The sequence below is a fragment of the Spea bombifrons genome, chromosome 9 (assembly GCF_027358695.1).
Source record: "Spea bombifrons isolate aSpeBom1 chromosome 9, aSpeBom1.2.pri, whole genome shotgun sequence".
NCBI lineage: Eukaryota > Metazoa > Chordata > Amphibia > Anura > Pelobatidae > Spea > Spea bombifrons.
In genome coordinates, this window is record NC_071095.1 from 20175067 (window position 1) to 20195826 (window position 20760).

Consider the following 20760-nt stretch of genomic DNA (forward strand, 5'->3'; position numbering starts at 1 on the left):
AACTTGATATCTTATTGCAAACTTAACGTCTTTGAAATTGAATGCACAAGACTCGTAAAACTCTCTACGTTAACCGGCCATTTTGTGGATGTTTGTTATGTTGAAAACGTAATTCTGTATAATCTCTGAAGTATATTTCCTGGAACAATTAGAGATGTCTTTCTAATTAATCCTGAAGGGATGATTGCGAGCCGAGTCGCTATTGATTAAACAAAGTCTCTAACTTTGCAATTAGGCAGTTTCCCAAAAGTCAGCCCTTTAACCCCTCGAGTCTTAGTAGTTTTTACAAATGAAGCTAACTGTTTATTAATCCCTTTACGGTGAAATCACACAATGCCGTCGAGGCCAATTAGCACTCACAATTGTACAGCTTGATATGATAACGTTAATCCTTTCACCGCCGCGGAGAATTAAACAATGCCGAAGCAAGGAATTGCCAGAAGTGTCGTCATTGTGTTATTGTAAATGTTTGTAGAGTTTGAATAATGCAAACTATTGCACTGATTGCATAATAAAAAAGGAGTAGGACCATAATGCAACATTTTAAGCATGGCAACAAAATAAATTCACTTAGATCAAATTTAGTACACAATTATTTCTGTCTAATTAAAGAAACAAATATATTTTTTACATTATAGTTAAGGTTTTTCTTGAGTAACAGCAATATAAAACTCCAACATTTTTAACATTGTTTGCTAGGTGAGTGTGTGTATGGCCTTTACGCTTTTTAGGTTGTGCGCTCTTCCTATTTTGTTTCTATTTTTTTTAGGTGGTAAGCATATCTGGGAAAAGAAAAAATGTCGGTGCGGTAAGCTAGTCACAGGCTCAAATAATACAAATGTGTAATAAGAGGCCTACCAAACAGGTGTAAGCATGCTGCAAAAACAGTGTATTGGCTGTACAATGTATACAAGAAACAAAAACTGTCTGCGCTTCTTACCCTAATAAAGTTGGCTTTGGGTGTCCACTACGTAGGAGGTGAGAGTAGGTTCTCACCCTATTGAGAGTGTGCCTTGACGTGGTGGGTGAGCTTAATTATGCTTTGGCTAATTCATATAACCAAAACCTCTCATTTATAATTATGTTTATATATTTGTTGCCAACTTTATTAGGGTAAGAAGCGCAGACAGTTTTTGTTTTTTGTATACATTGTACAGCCAATACACTGTTTTTGCAGCATGCTTACACCTGTTTGGTAGGCCTCGTATTACACATTTGTATTATTTGAGCCTGTGACTAGCTTAGCGCACCGACATTTTTTCTTTTCCCTGTTTGCACATATTTGAGGTTGTTGGCTCCTCATCAGTCTGGTTGCAGCTTGCTGTCCAGGGGTTAATAGGGAGGAGGTTTAATTGCACCTCCCCCAACACATTAATAAGGTTTTGGTAGCCGTATAAACTGCTTTGTGTGTCCACTACGTAGGAGGTGAGAGTAGGTTCTCACCCTATTGAGAGTGTGCCTTGACGTGGCGGGTGAGCTTAATTATGCTTTGGCCAATTCATATAACCAAAACCTCTCATTTATATTATGTTTATATATTTGTTGCCAACTTTATTAGGGTAAGAAGCGCAGACAGTTTTTGGTTTTTAGTAAGCATATCTGGCCTGGGCATTGGGGGCAGAGGCCTGATAGTGTCTCCCAGAACGTCTATCTGTATCCATTAGAGGGACACGCATATGTCATTTTAGTGCCCGCTGGCCTTAGTGCCAGGACGGTCTCAATTCCCAGTTCGGCCCTGGTGGGTTACTCAGATTTGCCTGTGCAGAAATCTTTACAGAGGCCTTAAAGTGTTTAGTAGATACATGTGAAATTACAAATATGGATGTATGTATAAAAACTGATTCTTGTGCAAAGATTGAAAAGTGGTCTTATCACCGCAGCAACCAACTTTCTGATTGGTCTCTCTCTCGGTTGAAAAACCAATAAGGCCTTTATAAAATGTAGCAGCAGAATCGCTCTTCATATAGCAAAGAATGTCTGAATATTAGGTGAGCTTCAAAAAAAGTGGAAAACCAATACTTTTCTAGGTAATCATTTTATGATAATTTTACTATTCAATGTTTGCTGTAAATTATGCATTCTTTTTCAGTAAATTATAATTTTCTGCCATTCCCATCGCCTCTACTGCCAATACCTTTTGTCAAAAGACTGGTCCACTGTGCTTAATCTTTTGGCCAGCTAGAAAGGCCAGAGTTTCCTAAGACCCATGGTCCTTTCACGTACAATATATACACTTGGTCAGAGAGATTTCGAGGATCAGCCCTTATATTCTCTATTTCCACCCTATTCCAACCTCCCTCAAAAAATTAAACCCCACATCACCTCTAAGTAGAAATGTTTATGTGTTTTAGGACCAGAAGGATGGATATGAAGAAACATGAGCCCATCTATGTCGAAATTGTCACAAAAAATGAATCTTAAAATAAAAGGGAGCTCATCCAAAAATAATAAAATGACAAATAACAAAAACATTATCTTTATCTCCGCTCCATTCATTTTATCACCCATGACACATGGCGGATCGTAGGAATGGGAAGAAATATTACTTTAGCCATCAAAGGTTAGAGGGAGATAATGGACAGCCATTTGGCTTTCCATGGATAATAGGGTTACAGTACTGAGTCCTAGTTTGCAATTCCCTGAATACCTAGTCCTTTAGTTTTCTACTCTCTTTGGTTCCATTTTCTAGGCAGCTAAGTCACCTCAGGCATGTTGTTCAGAAGTAGGCAAGTTGGCCTAGCAAGGAAACAAGCCAAGGTGGAGATGAACCTGGTTTGTCTTATTGAGACCATGAATGAACAAAGCCAGACTCACCAACCAGATGTTTCAATAAATACCCAAGAACTTAGCCTTACAGAAGACAACTTGACCATATTTACACATAGTAACACAGTGAGTTAGGTTGAAAAAAGACACAAGTCCATCATGTTCAGCCACGTTGTTGATCCAGAAGAAGGCAACATTTCCAATTGTGTATGGGTGTAAAGCTGGGTCAATTCCTGGATCTTGCTCTGATGATGACAACATGAAGGCTAAATTGCCTCCCATTCATACTCCAACTTTCTCTGTGTTGAAGTAGGTCATCTTACCTCCTCCACAGATCACATTCTTTTTTCTTTGGCTTCAATGTGGTCATATACTCAAAACATCACTGTCAGCACCCTGACTAGGCAAAAAGAGAATACAGCATTCAATAGTTGGATTACTATGACAATGCCTCCTGCCTCCTGGAAATGACCCCATGCTAAGACTCCATATTAGAAGTTGCCATCTTGGATCACCTGAAAGTGTACACCACCATCTTTGGACATCCAACTGGCCTCCAGTGCCTACTGCTCTGGTGCTTTAGCTATATTGGCACACCAAGGCTATTGCATTTATATATTTATATTTATCATATTCTGTTTCCTAATATATATATATATATGTTTCTTCCATAAGATGTTTCTTCCATGTGTCCTTTTCTCACTAAGCCAAAATATTCTAATGATCCCTGTCTCACAGATATATCAAAACAATAATCAATGGTTTCAAGAACCATTAATTACCAAAAATTATTCCTATAACCATGTCTTCAGTTTACAAAAGGTTTATATATAGTATAGTAATTTGTTTATTAAAAAAAATATTGGTTAAACTCTCTAACTTACAGAATAAAGAATACATTTTCTTTTGGAATTTTTAGACGAGTATCCCCTCTAGTCTGATATCCCTGGTTATCAAGGGATATTCCCTTAGTGCATAAACCCCCATGAGATGCTATGCCAGTTAGACAACACCAGTAACATGACTTCATACGGGATGTTATATATTTCAGGAGTATTTGCCCTTAAATATCTCATTATTTTTCCAGAATAAACATCCATTCTGTGAAGAGGACTTTGCAACAAAATATGAAGAATTTGTATGATGTTAACATAAATGTTGGAAGCCTTTGAAAAGTGGTCCTTGAGGCTTTTACAATTTCGATTGAAGGTGCTTATTATATAAACCAAGTACAAATCATGTTTCTGTGATGCTTCTGTGGTCGAGTTTCAACATTTAGCGCACTGCATGCAGTTTCCATGTCTTGTGATTGAAAGGCAACCTGAGGGGCTGTTTTCTTCCTGACAGCATATATACCTTCATGACCCATCAGCTCCTAAAAAATGGATGGACATCCATGCTCAATGTAGCACCTGCTACAGATGGGGGAGCAGGAGTTGGCAGGAGAGTTCCAATGCCTTCTCATTGACTTTACTGGAACACGTCCGTTCAACTGGGTAAGAAGACCTTTGAGAACTCTCACTTTTTAAAAAACTTTTTAAAGACAAATACATTCAGTTCTGTGAAAAGGTTTTAGGCAGTCTTTTTTAAAAGAGACGTTTATTTTTTATTATTTAACAAAATTATGTTGTTTTTTTAATATTATTCTCTGGGTACGCACTGAATTTTGCCTTACTTTTGTGTACTTATTGGCCATTATTATTCTAGCAGCAACCCGGGAATCTAAATGTGTATGCCTGTTATGCCCTTTAGGTTGTGCGCTCCTCTATTTTGTATATATTTTTTTTAATATCTGCCTAAAACAAACTTTTTACATGAAATAAAAGAAAACAAAACATGTTAAGCACAGATAAGATTTTTTTATCACTATGCCACATTCTTTATTTTCCCCCTATTTACTCTTTTTTTTTTGTAAATCAAAAATGTAAAATAAACTTTCATTTTTTATGGGTTTTTTTTAAAATCCAGGTGAAAGAGAAAATGCTTGGACACTGGTATAAGGCTGAATCACCACATAGATAATGGATAATTCATTCATTCAACAACTAAATGCACAATGCACCTCAATATGCATTACAAATTCCAAAAACCAGACATTTATTACTGAGTTTGCCTTGCTTGGGTTGACTGATCTAGTAGAACTTCAGTTACCTGCGTTTGCTGCCATTTTGGTATTTTTTCTAGTAAACATTACAGGAAACTTCTTTATCTTGAGTTTTACCATCTCAGATCCAAGTCTCCACACTCCCATGTATTTCTTCCTGGGAAATTTATCCTTTTTTGATATTAGCTTCTCCTGTGTCGTTGTGCCAAAAATGCTTGTAGACTTCTTGTCCCAAAAGAAGACCATCTCATTTGGTGGTTGTATCTCCCAAATGCATTTTTTCCATTTCCTTGGGAGCTCTGAGATCACGCTTCTTACGATAATGTCTTACGACCGCTATTTGGCTATCGGAAACCCTTTGCATTATACCATCATTATGAACGCTAAGGTATGTCGCCTCTTAGTTGTTGGATGTTGGGTCATTGGATTTCTGCATTCTCTACTGCACACGCTGCTGACTGCTAGGCTTCCATTTTGTGGACCTAATCTGGTGAAGCACTTCTTCTGCGACATAAAACCAGTGGTAACTTTGGCTTGTACAGACATTTCTCTCAATATTAATCTTCTCAATATGATTACTGGTTTCCTAGCAACCGTTTGCCTGCTTCTAACAATTTTTCCTTACGTTCTAATTGGAAGGTTGCTCTATAACATAAAAGTAACCGAGGGCAGGCAACGAGCATTGTCTACCTGTAGCGCTCACTTTACAGTCGTTCTGCTTTACTATGGAACAGCTGTCTTCACTTACTTAAGACCTTCGACACAAGGATCATTAAATCAGGACCGACTTGCTGCAGTCCTCTTCACTGTGGTGACTCCGGCTCTAAATCCAATAGTATATACCTTGCGTAACAAGGACATGAAGAGAGCCATGAAGAGGGCAGGAAAGAGATGTTCATTGTGTGCTAGAGTTTAAAACTATGGTATCATTTGAATAACTTTCATACGAATATCATATTTTTTACACAAGTGATAAAAAGTATAGTGTGTGAGATATTACATTTTGTTTAAAGTTAACCATATATCAGGAACTAATCTATAATGTATGGTTCTCCTTTACTGCTGCCTGCCCTGACCTTAGCTGTGTCTATGACCATTTCTGCTTTCATTCTGCCTCAGGATACAAATAAATTATAAGCACTGAATGTCGATGTTGGAGCAAAGATATAATGAGAGGGATCAGACGATGAGCTAAGATCGAATGACTGCAAACATCGATAGGGTGACCCTCAGTTGGAATTGGGCCACTGCCTGCGGCCTCCAGATCTAAAGTATTTGCCAGTAATAAACACATATTTAATTTTCCCTTTTGCGAATGGAAAAATGGCAGATTGTCTCTCTAAAGTGCATTTATTCATTTTGGAAAATGGATGTTAACAGGGAGATCTTGATATAGTTTACAAATGTTCCTAAAAAAAACCTAAAAAGAAATAGCCCAACGTTTAAAATTAGGTGTTTCACTAGATGGACGTTATTCTTTACAGTGAGAGCAGTTAAGTAAAATGGTGACTGCAGACAATCTGAATTTATTTTTTTTAAGTAAGTACAATTATGTTTGAATTTACTATTTGAAGTAATTAGGATTAATTTATTAGGGTAAGAAGCGCAGACAGTTTTTGTTTCTTGTATACATTGTACAGCCAATACACTGTTTCTTGCAGCATGCTTACACCTGTTTGGTAGGCCTCGTATTAGACATTTGTATAATTTGAGCCTGAGACTAGCTTAGCGCACCAACACTTTTTCTTTTCCCAGTAATTAGGATTAAGACAGATTGATTATTGGATAAATCTACTGTTTCTGATAATATAAATGCATAACTTTTTAAAATTATATAGTCAAGTCGATGCTTTTTGTATAATATACAGTATAATATTAAAAAACATGTATGGGGGGGGGCGTGGTTTGCATGGCAGCCTGATCGGACGTGTTTTGCTGGTGCTCTGCGACCTGCCAGCTCTATCGCATTCCATCCACACGATTTAGTGGCTTTTTCCTTTTATTTTGATTTCTATTCCGTTCGTCCGTCTATGTCGACTCACCGTGGGAGGAAATCGACTAAAATGCCGAGTTTCTTTGAACCTAAATCGCGGAAGAAAACTCCCGCGCAAGATTCGGGCCTACCGCATGATCAGGATGAGGACTCAGACGCCTCCATGAGTCGCGCTTCGGCATCACACTCAAGGCCTCCTTCTCCTGCATTACCCTCCCAAGAGGAGCTTACCGATCCCCAACAGCCACTTACCTCACACATGATGAAAGCCTTGCTTCGTGAGATGAGAGATCAACTACGCCAGGACTTCCATGAAATAGCCTCTTCCCTGCGGCGAGACTTAGATGGCCTGGGAGACCGGACGGATGCCTTGGAGTGCCGTTTAGAGGAATTTGCGGATGCCCATAATGCTCTGGCTGACGGCCAGGTGTCCACGCAGAGTGAGCTCTCGCTTCTCCGTTACAAAATTATGGATCTAGAGGATAGATCGCGACGCAATAACATCCGTCTCCGGGGCATCCCGGAATCTGTGGATCAAGCCGACCTCCATGAATATGTTACGGCCCTTTTTGCAGCTCTTCTTGGCGATACTTTACCTGCCGACATTCGCCTAGACCGTCTTCATCGTGTTTCCCGCCCGAAGAACCTTCCAGGATCCCCCCCACGTGACGTGCTGACGAGAGTTCATTTCTTCGATGTCAAGTCCAAGATCATGCAAGCGGCGCGCAATCAACCTTCCTTACCTTCCAGGTTCCGCGATGTTCAGCTCCTGACGGACCTGTCCCAGCTCACGCTTCAATTACGCCGAGCCTTTGCCCCTGTCACGAGCATTCTTCGCTCGCACCAGATCCGCTACAGGTGGGGGTACCCGGTCCGCCTGATAGTATCCCGGAACGGCTCAACTACTGTCCTCAACTCACCTGAGGATGGTCTGGCCCGCGTGAAATCTTGGGGTCTAGAGTCGCCCTCCGCACCGGATCCAGCTCGTGCTATCACTCCATCGAAAACCACTTCCACCCCGAAGAAGCTGAAACGGGACTGGTCGACTAAAGCTTGATCTGCTGGCGTTCGTCGACGGGTAACCTCTGGTCGTTTGAATTTTGTGTGTTTTTCCTCTCGACCTCTTAGCCTAATAGGCCCTACCTGTGTTACACTTCGCTCTTATGTTTTTCTTTTTACCATTTTTTACGCATTTTACCATGAGTTTCGTTTTTATTATTTTTCACGTTTTCGTTCACTACACCACACACATAGACGTACCCACTGCTACTCAGGGCTGGCTGGCCGCCGTGGGTCCTATTTTCCCAACTTGCTTAGTGCCCCCTCGGTGCTATTTATATCATTAGCACGGTTTTCTACTATACGTTGCTCTTGACCATGAGCCGATTTTTGTTACTGGTTTACTGGTTTATTCTGTTTTATTTACTTTATCGTTACTCTGCAAGTACCATTCTTGATTTGTCCGTCATTATGTACTGTACTGCATTGCTCTCTGGCGTTCTTTTGGTGGTGGGGTGTCTCCCCCTCGGATCCTATTTTTTTTTTTTATTTTTTATGGTGAATTGTTTTTTTTTTCTTTTACCTGAGACTCCAGCTACTGATATTGCTTTCTCCTCCTATTCAGCACCATGGCTGACATAAAGATTCTCTCTATAAATGCTAAGGGCCTTAATACGCCGCAAAAACGTGCCCTGCTGTGGAATGAGGCCAAATCTCTCCGCGCCAGCATTCTCTGTGTCCAGGAAACGCACTTAAAAAAATCTCCACGGCCTCTGCTATATTCCCCTCACTTCACCACACAATTTCACTCAATGGCAACGTCCAAAACGGCCGGAGTCTCTATTTTAATTTCCAACCGTCTTGCTTTCTCTCTGATACATAAACATGTGGATCCGCGGGGCAGATACCTTATATTAGTGTGTAGACTTAATGACACTGTATACACTCTTGTGTCCTTCTATACTCCCAACACATCACAACTTAGTTTTTTTCGTATGCTTTTGGGGAAGCTAGACGCCTGTAAACAAGGTCGGGTGGTCCTCTGTGGCGACCTCAACACTGCTCTCTCCCCGGCACTAGACTGCACTACACGACGCGACACTTCTCACGACACACGCAAACTCACCCTTGGATCAGACATGTCCTTTTTGGTCCATTCCCATCACCTCTTTGATACGTGGAGGGTCCTGCACCCCTTGGACAGGGATTACACTTTTTTTTCGGCCCCACATAATATTTATTCCCGTATTGATTATATTTTCTTGGATAAACATACACTGCAATCTGTTTCCTCCTGCACCATAGGGACCATTTCCTGGTCTGATCATGCCCCTGTCTTGCTCACTCTAAAAACTGACTCTCCTTTCATCGGACGTGGCTCCTGGCGCTTGAACGACTCCCTCCTACATAATGAAGGCCATAGAACACAAATCCACACACATTTGACACAATATTTTCAGGACAATGCCCTCCCTGACACTCCTATCGAGACCTTATGGAACGCTCACAAAGCGGTCCTGCGAGGTAGACTTATCAGCCTAGCTTCTTATGTTAAGAAGCAACGGTCTGACTCGAAACTCCTCTTACTGAGGAAGTTATATGACCTAAATATGCTCAATAAAACACACACAACGGATTCCCTCACACGCGACATTACACGTATCAAACTTCAGCTATCGGACCTTAATGCACAAACTACAGCTCACATGCTTCTTCGCCTTAAGCAAAAATTCTATGCCAAGGGTAACAAGGCCGATACTTTGTTAGCACGTAAACTCCGTCACACTACGGCCATCTCTAGACCGCATTACATTACGGCATCCTCTGGTCTACGTGTTAGTAATCCCTCTCAAATGACTGAAGTTTTTGCATCCTATTATGCCAAATTATACAATCTCCAGACCGACACCTCTCTACATCATCCTTCTCACGCTGACATAACCTCCTACCTAGCCCCTATCCCCTTGCCCTCTCTCCCATTGGAAGGCTCTGCCTCTCTGGCGGCTCCCATAGAATTGGGCGAGGTTGAGAGAGCGGTGGCTCAACTTAAAAAGAACTCAGCACCGGGTCCAGATGGCTACACGGCCACTTACTACCGCACCTTTTTACCCACACTCGGCCCTCACTTACTTTCTTTATTTCGCTCCTACATGGCTTCTGGCGTTGTTCCTCGCGAGAATTTAACAGCTCACATTGTCACCTTGCCAAAACCAGGTAAACCTATGGATGCTTGCTCCAGTTACAGGCCTATTTCCCTCCTTAATAACGATATTAAAATATATGCCAAAATCTTAGCTAATCGTTTGTCTCCCTTCCTTCCATCGCTTCTCCATCCTGACCAAGTTGGCTTTGTTACAGGCAGACAACCCTCAGACAACACCCGTAAGTTTATTAATGTTTTATGGGAAGCCAACAGGGAAAAACTCCCGGGTTTGTTCTTATCGTATGATGCGGAAAAAGCCTTTGACAGGCTCCATTGGAAGTTCCTCGAACTTACCATGTCTAAATTTAATTTTCCCCCCGAATTTATCCGAGTGGCCATGGCACTTTATTCTTCCCCCTCTGCCCACATTTCCATGCTGGGTTTCCTGTCATCTCCGTTTGGTATCTCCAACGGCACACGTCAGGGATGCCCCTTATCCCCTCTACTCTATATTTTGGCATTAGAGCCCTTGGCGGCTTCCATCTGTTCCGACCCATTAATTATGGGATTTCCCATTCCCAATCACCCCCAATGTGTCTTGGGTCTTTTCGCCGATGATATTTTGGTCTCCCTTACCTCCCCATCCCAATCTCTGCCTGCTCTACAACGCCGCTTTTCTCAATATTCTTCTGTTTCCTACCATAAAATAAATATACCCAAAACACAAGCTATGAGTTTCCATCTGGACCCGGTCGAGCGCACTCACCTTCTTGCTTCCTATGATTTCACATGGCAGCGTTCTCACATCTCTTACCTGGGAATCAAACTACCCAAATGTATCCATCACATAAATCATCTCAACATTTTGGCTACCTGGCAGAGTGTTAGGGCGGACATTCTTAGGTGGCAGAAGTATGAACTGTCCTGGTTGGGTCGTGTGAACGCCCTTAAGATGACAGCCCTCCCCAAACTCCTTTATGTTTTCCGTACTGTCCCTGTCCGCCCCCCGGCTAATTTATTGACCACGATTCAAAATTTTTTTGTACACTTCACCAAAGTAAAAACCACCTCCAGGGTGGCTGCGCGTACTCGTGCGGTCCCCAGACTGCGTGGAGGTTTGGGGCTTCCACATATCCCCTCTTACTACTCGGCCTGTGCTCTCTCACACGTTTTATCATTTTATGCTCGCACTGACTCCCCGACTTGGGTACACCAGGAGAACGCCATCTTATCTCCCTACACTTTAGCTCAGCTCCTGTGGGTGCAGGGCCCTTCACGTCCCTCTCTGCCGGCTTTACCACCTACGACCTCCTTTGTTTTTGAAACTTGGAGTGCCGTCTCCAAACACCTGCCCTCCTTGACCAAACTTACCTTTCTCACGCCTCTCCGTTCTCTCGAATTACTGATACCTGGCCTTAGTCTTGCCCACTGGCTCCGGCCTACTCTCCAGGTCTTGGGTGACCTTTATGGTGGTCGTGATCTACATCCTTTCTCGTACCTTACATCTCATCATGGCCTCCCCCACCACGATTTTTATAAATACCTCCAGATCCGTCACCTTCTCAACTCCTCGTCTTGCTCTCTGACCCTACATACACAACCACTTCGTCCTATTCTGGCCCTGTGTGTGGCCGCTCCTTTCTGTAAGGGTGCTATTTCAACCTGGTATTCTCTCATATTGCAGCGTTTTTATGCCCATAAACTTCCCCATATGGTGGCGTGGGAGAGGGAATTACACCTACAGTTGTCACACGAGTCTTGGCTTGAGGCGGAGGACATGATGAGGGGAGTTTCGTTTTGCACAAATCACCTTGAGCTGCAAAAGAAAATAAGCTGCAGGTGGTATCTTACCCCAGCTCGCCTGTCTCATATCATCCCTGGCCATTCCCACCTTTGCTGGAGGGGTTGCGGTTTAGTGGGGTCTATGACCCATATGTGGTGGAGCTGCCCGATATTACAGCCCCTGTGGAAACAAATATTTTCCCTTTTCCCGTCATTATGTCACATTAATTTAGATTTCCGTCCTGAGCTTGCCCTCCTTCATATGTTTGACGATCCCCCTCCCTCTCCCGTTCGGAAACTGGTTGTCCATGTCTTTCTGGCGACTAAGTTGTGCATAGCTAAAAGGTGGAAGGCATCGTCCCCACCTTTACTTTTAGAAGTCATTACCACCTTGGAGAAGCATAGGGTCATGGAAAAGATGTCCCATATGGTAAATCACACTACACATATCTATGACCGTGTGTGGTCTCCTTGGATTCACAGCTCCGTTTACACTACACACTTCTCCTAACCGCCTCTCAACTTGCCTTACTTTTGGGTATGCCATGTTTAGTACTTTTTCTTTCCCACACCACCGAACGCATTACTACAGAGTACGATATGTTTTGTTATTTTGTTGTTTTTTTTTTTTGGTTCTTTTATTATAGTTCGGTTCACAACATTGCCTTTAAATGTAAAAACTGGACCACCTTTTGTAATTCCGTCCGCAATTATATTATTTTACCTCCACTGGGAGTTTTCTCCGTATTGTTTGGTATGTCGACAACGTTGTAACTCTGCCTTGGGCAGCCTATGTCTTCTATGCGAACCATTGTGGATCTGTATTCCTATGCTCCTTGTCTTCGATCCTGATTTGTTGTATTTTAACTGCTGATTGCGTACGTTCTTTATGTGCTCACATTTTTTTATCTCCTTGGTCCTCAATAAACTTTTATTTGAAAAAAAAAAAAACATGTATGGGAACTGAATTGAACGCTGAATGAATAACAAAAATAAATATGATTAAAGATGTTATCTTTTTTCTCTGACTAAAGAGTTTTTCTCAATGTGGCTTTAATGCTTTTCTTCCAAGTTGCATTGTTTTTTTTATATTTTTATCTTTAAGAACCTATGTTTTCTTGCCTACAATTCCTATATAGATCACAATATTGTGTGCACTTTTCTACTTTCCCTCACTCATCTTTTTCTTCTCTCTGTTTTCAGCATTTTCCCTCCTTTGTTGCCCCTCTCCACTCCCCCTCTCACACTTATTTTCCTTTTAACCTCTTAACCCCGTTGGGTCCCTTGTCCTTAACCCTTTCATTATTAATGTACTCTTTAACCTTCTCTTATGCTCTTTCTGTAACCTTTGGCCTCCTCTGTCTACCATAGTTGGGTTCCCTGCTCTTTAGCTCCTTTTCAGTTACTCCTAGCACCCGTTTTCTTATTAATTAACCTTTCTTAAACCATTATGAGTCTCAGTCTGCGAAACCTACACCCTATGTGCAAGCCATAGTTTGTTCAAGTTTTGTACAACGGAGCCACAAAAGATATCTATGTTATGTACTGTTGATTCATTGCACAGCCTGTGGAATATGATGGCCCCATATAAAAATAATTATAGACTTCTATGTTTTAGTTGGTGTGCTCTCGTTTTGTTAAAGACATTTCAGGTCCACATAATAGACATTTTGATTCCCCTGTGAAAAGGAAGATTACAAGAGATATATTCCCTCAAGAAATCAAAAGGTGCGAACAGTTCCCAACTGAATAACCCATAAGAGGAAGAAAAACATATTTAGTCCAATGTTTTCAAGGTGATTAACAGTATCCGTGAAGCTTTGTGTAACGGCCGTGCCATTTAATGTCTCTGTAAGCTCAAGATTTGCACACCTATAATATTTGTTTATTTTTAAGTTTTGAAGAAAAATTGCCACCACTTTGAAGAGTGCCATTCTATCAACCTGGAAAAATATGCTCATCTGTATTGTAGATAAAATAATCTTTTAAAGGTACGGATTTCGGTTTGTTTAAATATATAAATATATATAAATATAATGATACTGGTTTTCTTCTGTAACATGTTCTTAAACCACCAGATCAACAGCTGGTTAAGTTATGGGAATGTGCCCGGGATAATATTTGAATTTAATTTGGTAATTGGATAAGCATGGGGTTTCTGAATCTAAGACGAGACCAAGACCTGATCAAGGTCAGAGTCTTTACAGCAGGAGAAATGGGCAGACTAGATGGGTCAATAGTTCTTTTCTTCCATCAAATTAAGGGCTACAGCACGGACATTTCAAGTTCTTCTTTTATAAATGATGAACTATTGTCTTTTGCTGCTGAGTCTATTGTCTTGGATGAGGTTAAATGTCTATTGAAGGATCATAAGATATACTTACATTACATTTATATTAATATTTATATTATTATTAGTTAGAAACGATTCTGAAGGTTAAGGCTCAAACATAAAATAATTGAAATATAATGAAATATAGCATGTTAGTTTAGTCTTTCACAGTTTTTCAGAATTTAATATTATAGCATGATTTCTGGTTATTAAGGAGCATAAAAATGCATCTTGTGCTGTCTGTTCCTTTCTTCGTATTGTTTTTCATGTGTTTGTTGCTTTCCTTCTGTATTTAGTTTTGGCCAAAATAATAAATGAACCCAGAAAACCAAACATCGTTGACTGAATTTGTCTTACTTGGTCTCACAGACTTGGCAGAGGTCCAGGTTCTACTCTTTGGGGTGTTTTTGCTATTCTACCTAGTAAACTTTATTGGGAACTTCTCTATTATGGTGACCATCATTACCGACCCCAGTCTTCATACTCCAATGTATTTTTTCTTGTGGAATTTGTCTTTGATTGACATTTGCTTTTCATCTGTTACCGTTCCAAAGATGTTAGCTGACTTCTTGGTCTTGAAGAAGATCATTTCCTTTGGAGGTTGCATTTCTCAGATATTTTTCTTTCATTTGTTTGGAACAACAGAGGTCATGCTCCTCACGGTGATGTCCTATGACCGCTATGTGGCCATTGGCAAGCCTTTGCGTTATCACATCATCATGAGAAAACATGTTTTTTTCTCCTTGGCATTATGCTCTTGGGCGGCTGGATTTTCTCATTCACTTCTTCACACAATTTTAACAGCAAAACTTCCATTTTGTGGACCAAACCTGGTGAACCATTTCTTTTGTGATGTGAAGCCAGTGTTGAGTTTGGCATGTAAAGACATATCTTTAAATGTAATGCTTCTCATCAGAGTTGCTGGTTCCATAGCTGTCAGTTCTTTTCTCCTAACTTTTCTTTCCTATATTTTTATTGGCAAAGTTCTACGAAAAATACGCACCAAAAAGGGACGAAAAAATGCACTCTCCACGTGTAGTGCACACCTCACAGTTGTGTTCCTCCTATATGGAACAGCCATCTTTACCTATGTACGCCCTTCATCGGGCAATTCATTCGATCAAGACAGGATCATTGCCGTTCTGTTCACTGTAATCACCCCAGCTTTAAACCCTGTTATATATACACTGCGTAACAAAGACATGAAGAAAGCTCTTAAAAGGATCACCAATGGTTGGTCATCCATTGACAGAATGTAACAGTGCCAATCTATTTAATAAATACATTGATTAACATTGTCTATTTTTAATTTCTCATACAAGACTTATCAATGTAAACGTAGTCATAGACATACTGGTATAAACATACTCAAAGACTAAGGAGTATTCCGGAATGTGGGAAGACTAGTAGGTCCTTATACGCCTTTAAGTTCTCTATATATGTTTTTAATTTACTATACATATTTAAAAAAATGTTGTTCATATGTTTCCCAAACATCGACTTTTGACTTGAAACAAGCAAAAGATACACGGAATAAAAATGTCCTCTTCAGTGGTGAATCCAACACTTAAAGTCTCACAAATCTGCATTATTCGTCCTATGACTGCATGTAATATACACCAAAAAAGGGGAAAAAAGAAATTGTTAATGTAGTGGACATACTCAATAAGAAGGTAAGGAGTAAACATGGAAGGGTCAAGTAGGACATGCCAAATGAGGCATTGGATGCGTTTCTGTGTTCTAAATTGTGATCTGCTGACCACCAATGGACCACAGATGATCTCCTGGCTAGGACAAAATAAAACCATCAAATATTAAAATATTTACAAACTGTCTAATGTTTCTAAAACCATCACTTACATTTCTAGCACATATCAACCTGAACTATTCTTTATATGAATGCCTTCACCATAACCCTTCGGAAACTGCATCCATTTTTTTTTTTAAACTTTCCATTTTGAATAATTAACTTTTACATCATGTTACTTACAAGGTTGGAAAGGTGAAGGAATAGATTTTCCAAGAATAGAGCACCTCGGTTTTAACAGATTGGACGTAGAAAATGATGCACATATGTTTACACTTATAATAAGACTTAGCTTGCTTAGTAAATATAGTATTAATAACTTGGGTACCCATGCATTTACTTTCATTTTCTTCTATCGTTCATGTGGTTTATTAGAAATATTAAGTGTGTTTTGTGTGACATCATATTTTTAGATGTGCACTGCCACCTTACTGTTAAATTGTTAATAACAGCAAAATTGGTTTGACAGCTTTGGATAAGTCAATAAATTTGTGAGGTATAAAAGAATATATGCTGTAGAAGAGTGCTTAATATGGAAAATCATTGTGAATATTAATTTTGATTCCAAGGAGTTTTTTTTTTTAATTAAAGTTAGAAAGTTGACCTACAACTTTGAAAGAAGTTGTGTTTTAGCAGCTGAGTTTCTGAGGTCATTATGTGACATCATGACAGGTACGTGGTTTCAGAAAACGTATCCCTATTTCCTCCTCAGAATACACAATAATGTGTATAGATTAAAAAAAAAAAGATGTTGTATAATAGTCTTTATTACTTAAAAAACAGATTACTGGTGTCAGCTTTAACCACACATAAAGAAAATGTGTCTAGTTTGAACCATATACAATGGGAGGTAAGCAATATGCTTTGCTTGGGAAGTATCTTTCCTTAGCTAACTGAGTGACTCCAACACTGATGGCGCAAGCAGGGTGCTGACTTGTGCATTCGGACACATTTTAATTTTAACAAAATTTGTCTATTTCACTATTTCGTACAAATGTCCGAAAAAAAGTAGGGAGTGCAGTGAAACAAAAACAAAGCAGAGAGATCCAAATTTTCATTTGCATTTTGTTGCTCTCACCTACTCTCTCTCACACTCATTGTCTCCCTACCTACGCTCCACTTCTTCTATTGCTTCTTGTTGTTCTTCTTGCCTCTTGCATGCCTTCTTCTTTCTTCGCCCGTTTTTTTTTAATAGACGCACCACATAATTTTTTACCTTTCATACTTTATTTTGACAGATGTCATTACTATTTAAATTAAGATAACAATATAAATTTAAACATTCGAAATAATAAAACAAAAAACCTTGCCGAAAACCAAGACCTTCTTGTTTTACTGACTCAACGTCTCCTATCGTTCTGTGGCATCATGTAGTCTCCCATATTTGTGTCTCTCAACCCCATAAATAATAAGATTTTGATAACTTACACAAAACTCCTTTCCATCAATATTATAATGTAACCAAAACATAATGTTTATGCAGGTTTATTTTTATATAATTATATTGATTTATTATAATTATACTTAAGTTTTAGCCGTGCCCCATGAACATAACATGGAAAATGCCCTAAAATTACACCTAAGAAAGAAAACCTACTGTATATTTCAATATGGGACCATTGTTCATCCCTATTTTCAATACATTAATTCTATATTGACACATCCTCCACATATTTATTTCTAATGAACGTTTAAGTAAAAATGTTAAAATGTGCTTATAGAAAATATTACTAAATTATTTTCATAAATAAATATGTCATTGAGTGTACGACATGTTACAGCGTCCAAAAACCAAATGCATTTTCAATTCAAATTTTTTTGTTGTTGGGGGGGGGTTAGAGCGCCATCTTCTTCATTATCCTCTTAATTGCGCTCTTCATATCTTTATTCCTTAACGTATATATGATTGGATTTAGAGCTGGGGTTATAACAGTGAAAAGGACAGCAGCAGCTCGGTCTTGATCTAAAGAGTCTTGTGTCGAAGGTCTCATGTAAGTGAAGATGGCAGTTCCATAGAGTAGGAAGACAACAGTAAGGTGAGCACTACACGTGGAGAAGGCACGTTTTCTGCCCTCAGCAGTACGTATCTTTATGAGAAACTTGCCAATAAAAATGTAGGAAAGAAGAGTTAGCAGTAATGTTGTCGTGGCCAACGTTCCAGTAACCCTGATCAAGAGTTTGAGATTGAGAGATGTATCTGTGCAAGCCAACCTCAATACTGGCTTAATGTCGCAGAAAAAATGGTTCACCAGGTTTGGCCCACAAAATGGAAGCTTTGCTGTCATCACGGTGTGCAACAGCGAATGGAAATACCCAGTCACCCAGGAGCCTAAAGCCAACATTATACAAATCTTTGTGTTCATGATGTTGGAGTAGCGCAAAGGATTTCCGATGGCCACGTATCGGTCGTAAGACATTGCGGTGAGGAGCAAGACTTCAGTGCTTCCAAGGAAGTGGAAGAAATGTATTTGGCAGATGCAACCAACAAAAGAGATTGTCTTATTTAGAGATAGGGAATCGGCAAGCATCTTTGGGACCGAGACTGATGAGAAACAGATATCAAGAAAGGACAAATTACACAAGAAGAAGTACATAGGGCGGTGCAGACGTTGATCTTTAATGGTAAGCCCCATGATAGAGATGTTTCCTGCTAAATTTGTTATGTAGAATAGTAAGAAAAACCCAAACAGGGTCTCTTGAAGCTTTACAAGGTCTGTTAGTCCAAGTAATATAAAATTATTCACAGATGTGTGGTTTCCTAAACCCATTGGATTCCTGTAAGACATATAATGAATGCAATGTTCTAAACACACATTAATCAATCTTGATTACAGATTTATTTTTCTCAGCACATCTTTTTTTTTGTTTAAGAATAAGCATAGCGTTCCCGAATTATGTGCTATAAAATATTAACGCTCTCCTAGCATTATGTGTATTTTAAGAGTTAATGTTAGAGGTTGCAAAATAAATTATTAAATGATAAACCATTCATTAGCAAAGTCTAGAGTTTCAATCACAACCATACTTCCAAAATGTTACTTAACTGCTCAAACGCTTATTGTAAAGGAACATTGGGAAAGATCTGACATAGGATAAAACATTTGCAAGGAGAAACAAATCCATAAATGTAGTGAAGATCTGTACTTCATGTATTATAAAGTAATGTTGTATTATATAGATGCATTTGTACCATTCTGTCTTTAAAAAAGTTCAGATAATTTCATTATAGTGGTCTCTATATAAAATAATGACTCATAAATATATTAAAATACCCACCACCAGATATTTGTGAGGTTCGCTCTGAAAATGCTGATCCAGTGATTTTGTCTTTAATTTGCTGAACTGAATGGAACAACCTATGGTTAGAATGAATCTGAATTTGTTAGAAAGGTTTTATAATGTGATATTTCTCATGGGTAGAAATTCTTTAGGGATTTACCACTGAATCACAGACCCAAAGGACCATGGGTTTAACCACGCTACATGTCTATAGGTAGACATGTAGACTTTTCAGAATGTTTTCTGAAGTATTTTTTATTGCATGTCCAGTGTTCGTTTCTCTTCAGTGTCTCTGAAGTCATTAACAGGTCTTACTAAAGTTACTTACCCCAGTCTTCATAAACTTAGATTGATCGTGAACTTGAGTATGCTTAGAGTAGATACTGCCATGTAGAAACATTCAAAGATCACAGTCTACTGGGATAGTTTTCCTTGAGATGGCTCCATTGGAGACATTACAGGTCTTATGTCTCGTTGACCAAGCATTAAATTAAAATAATAAAAAAAAACCCACATACATACGAGAAATTGGATTGTATATTTTGGACCACTGTTTCATTGTATGTATTGTATTGTATGGATACCCTAACGACAATTGGACCTAAAAATGTCCTGCTTGAAATACATTTTTGTATTGAACCACAATTTTATGAAATAAATGTTTAAAAGGGTGCACATGGCTACATTTTGAATTTTGCTATAGTCTTAATATCAACCCTACTGTTTATAGAAACCACAGTTAGTTACGGTATCTAGACGTTATTTGAAATTAATATCTTTTGTTGGGCCAACGTAGAACATTTTCTAAAGATACATACATTTTCGGGGGCTGTAATGGTCTCTTCTTCATGCTGTCTGAAGAACTGACCTCTGAGGGCCTCAAAGTATTATGAAGCTTTTTCTATGCTGGCCCAATAAAATGGAAATGTAATAGGTCTAATATGATCTTACAATGGTGTTGTAGCCTAGAAGAAAAGGGCCTTTTGCTCTGTGTGCCCAATGACTACCATAGGCCAGCCCGGGAATGGTAATTAGAGACTGCTTGCGGATAACAACAAAATATTTTAGGAGAGGGCTGCTAAAATTTGCCCCAGGGGCATAGGCCCTGACTAGTGGCCTACCAATAAAACAACACAATAAACGTGGCAGAAAACATCCTTTGTGGACTATATCAATCCCAACACACACTCACCAAAAAAGGTTCAATTGAAATTTCATAATAGAAGCACAGGGAGGGTCAACTCTGGAGTAAAAAGTCCTTTATTACCTCTGTCACCCTGCTGGCTATCAGTGGAACTGCAACTTTCCGGTAGAGGCCCAACAATGAATATTGCCATATAGGTTCCAAAGACATTTGTGATACCTATTGGTTGACCTTTTAATTCATTTATGGTTTTCTCTTATTTCCATTGTAATTTATAGGAGAATTGCTATTCAATTACAAGCTTCTTCTACATTTTCCTTAGGCTGGTAATATTTTTTAAACCTAGTGGGACCACTTATTTGGACAGCTTCATTTGGACATCCATGTTCTATCAGATCACCTTGGAGTTTG

The 20760-nt window shown here is 39.4% G+C and overlaps 3 protein-coding genes across 3 annotated transcripts; 2 read left to right on the forward strand and 1 right to left on the reverse strand.

Moving 5' to 3' along the window:
- The first annotated feature begins 4787 nt into the window (after positions 1-4787).
- On the forward strand, positions 4788-5786 carry LOC128504334 (olfactory receptor 12D2-like). Its single transcript, XM_053474368.1, has one exon. The coding sequence runs from the start codon at positions 4788-4790 to the stop codon at positions 5784-5786; it is 999 nt and encodes a 332-aa protein (XP_053330343.1).
- An 8647-nt stretch (positions 5787-14433) lies between these two features.
- On the forward strand, positions 14434-15378 carry LOC128504335 (olfactory receptor 12D1-like). Its single transcript, XM_053474369.1, has one exon. The coding sequence runs from the start codon at positions 14434-14436 to the stop codon at positions 15376-15378; it is 945 nt and encodes a 314-aa protein (XP_053330344.1).
- Positions 15379-17761: 2383 nt separating this feature from the next.
- On the reverse strand, positions 17762-18694 carry LOC128504336 (olfactory receptor 12D1-like). The gene has a single exon (XM_053474370.1). The coding sequence runs from the start codon at positions 18692-18694 to the stop codon at positions 17762-17764; it is 933 nt and encodes a 310-aa protein (XP_053330345.1).
- Positions 18695-20760: the final 2066 nt, after the last annotated feature.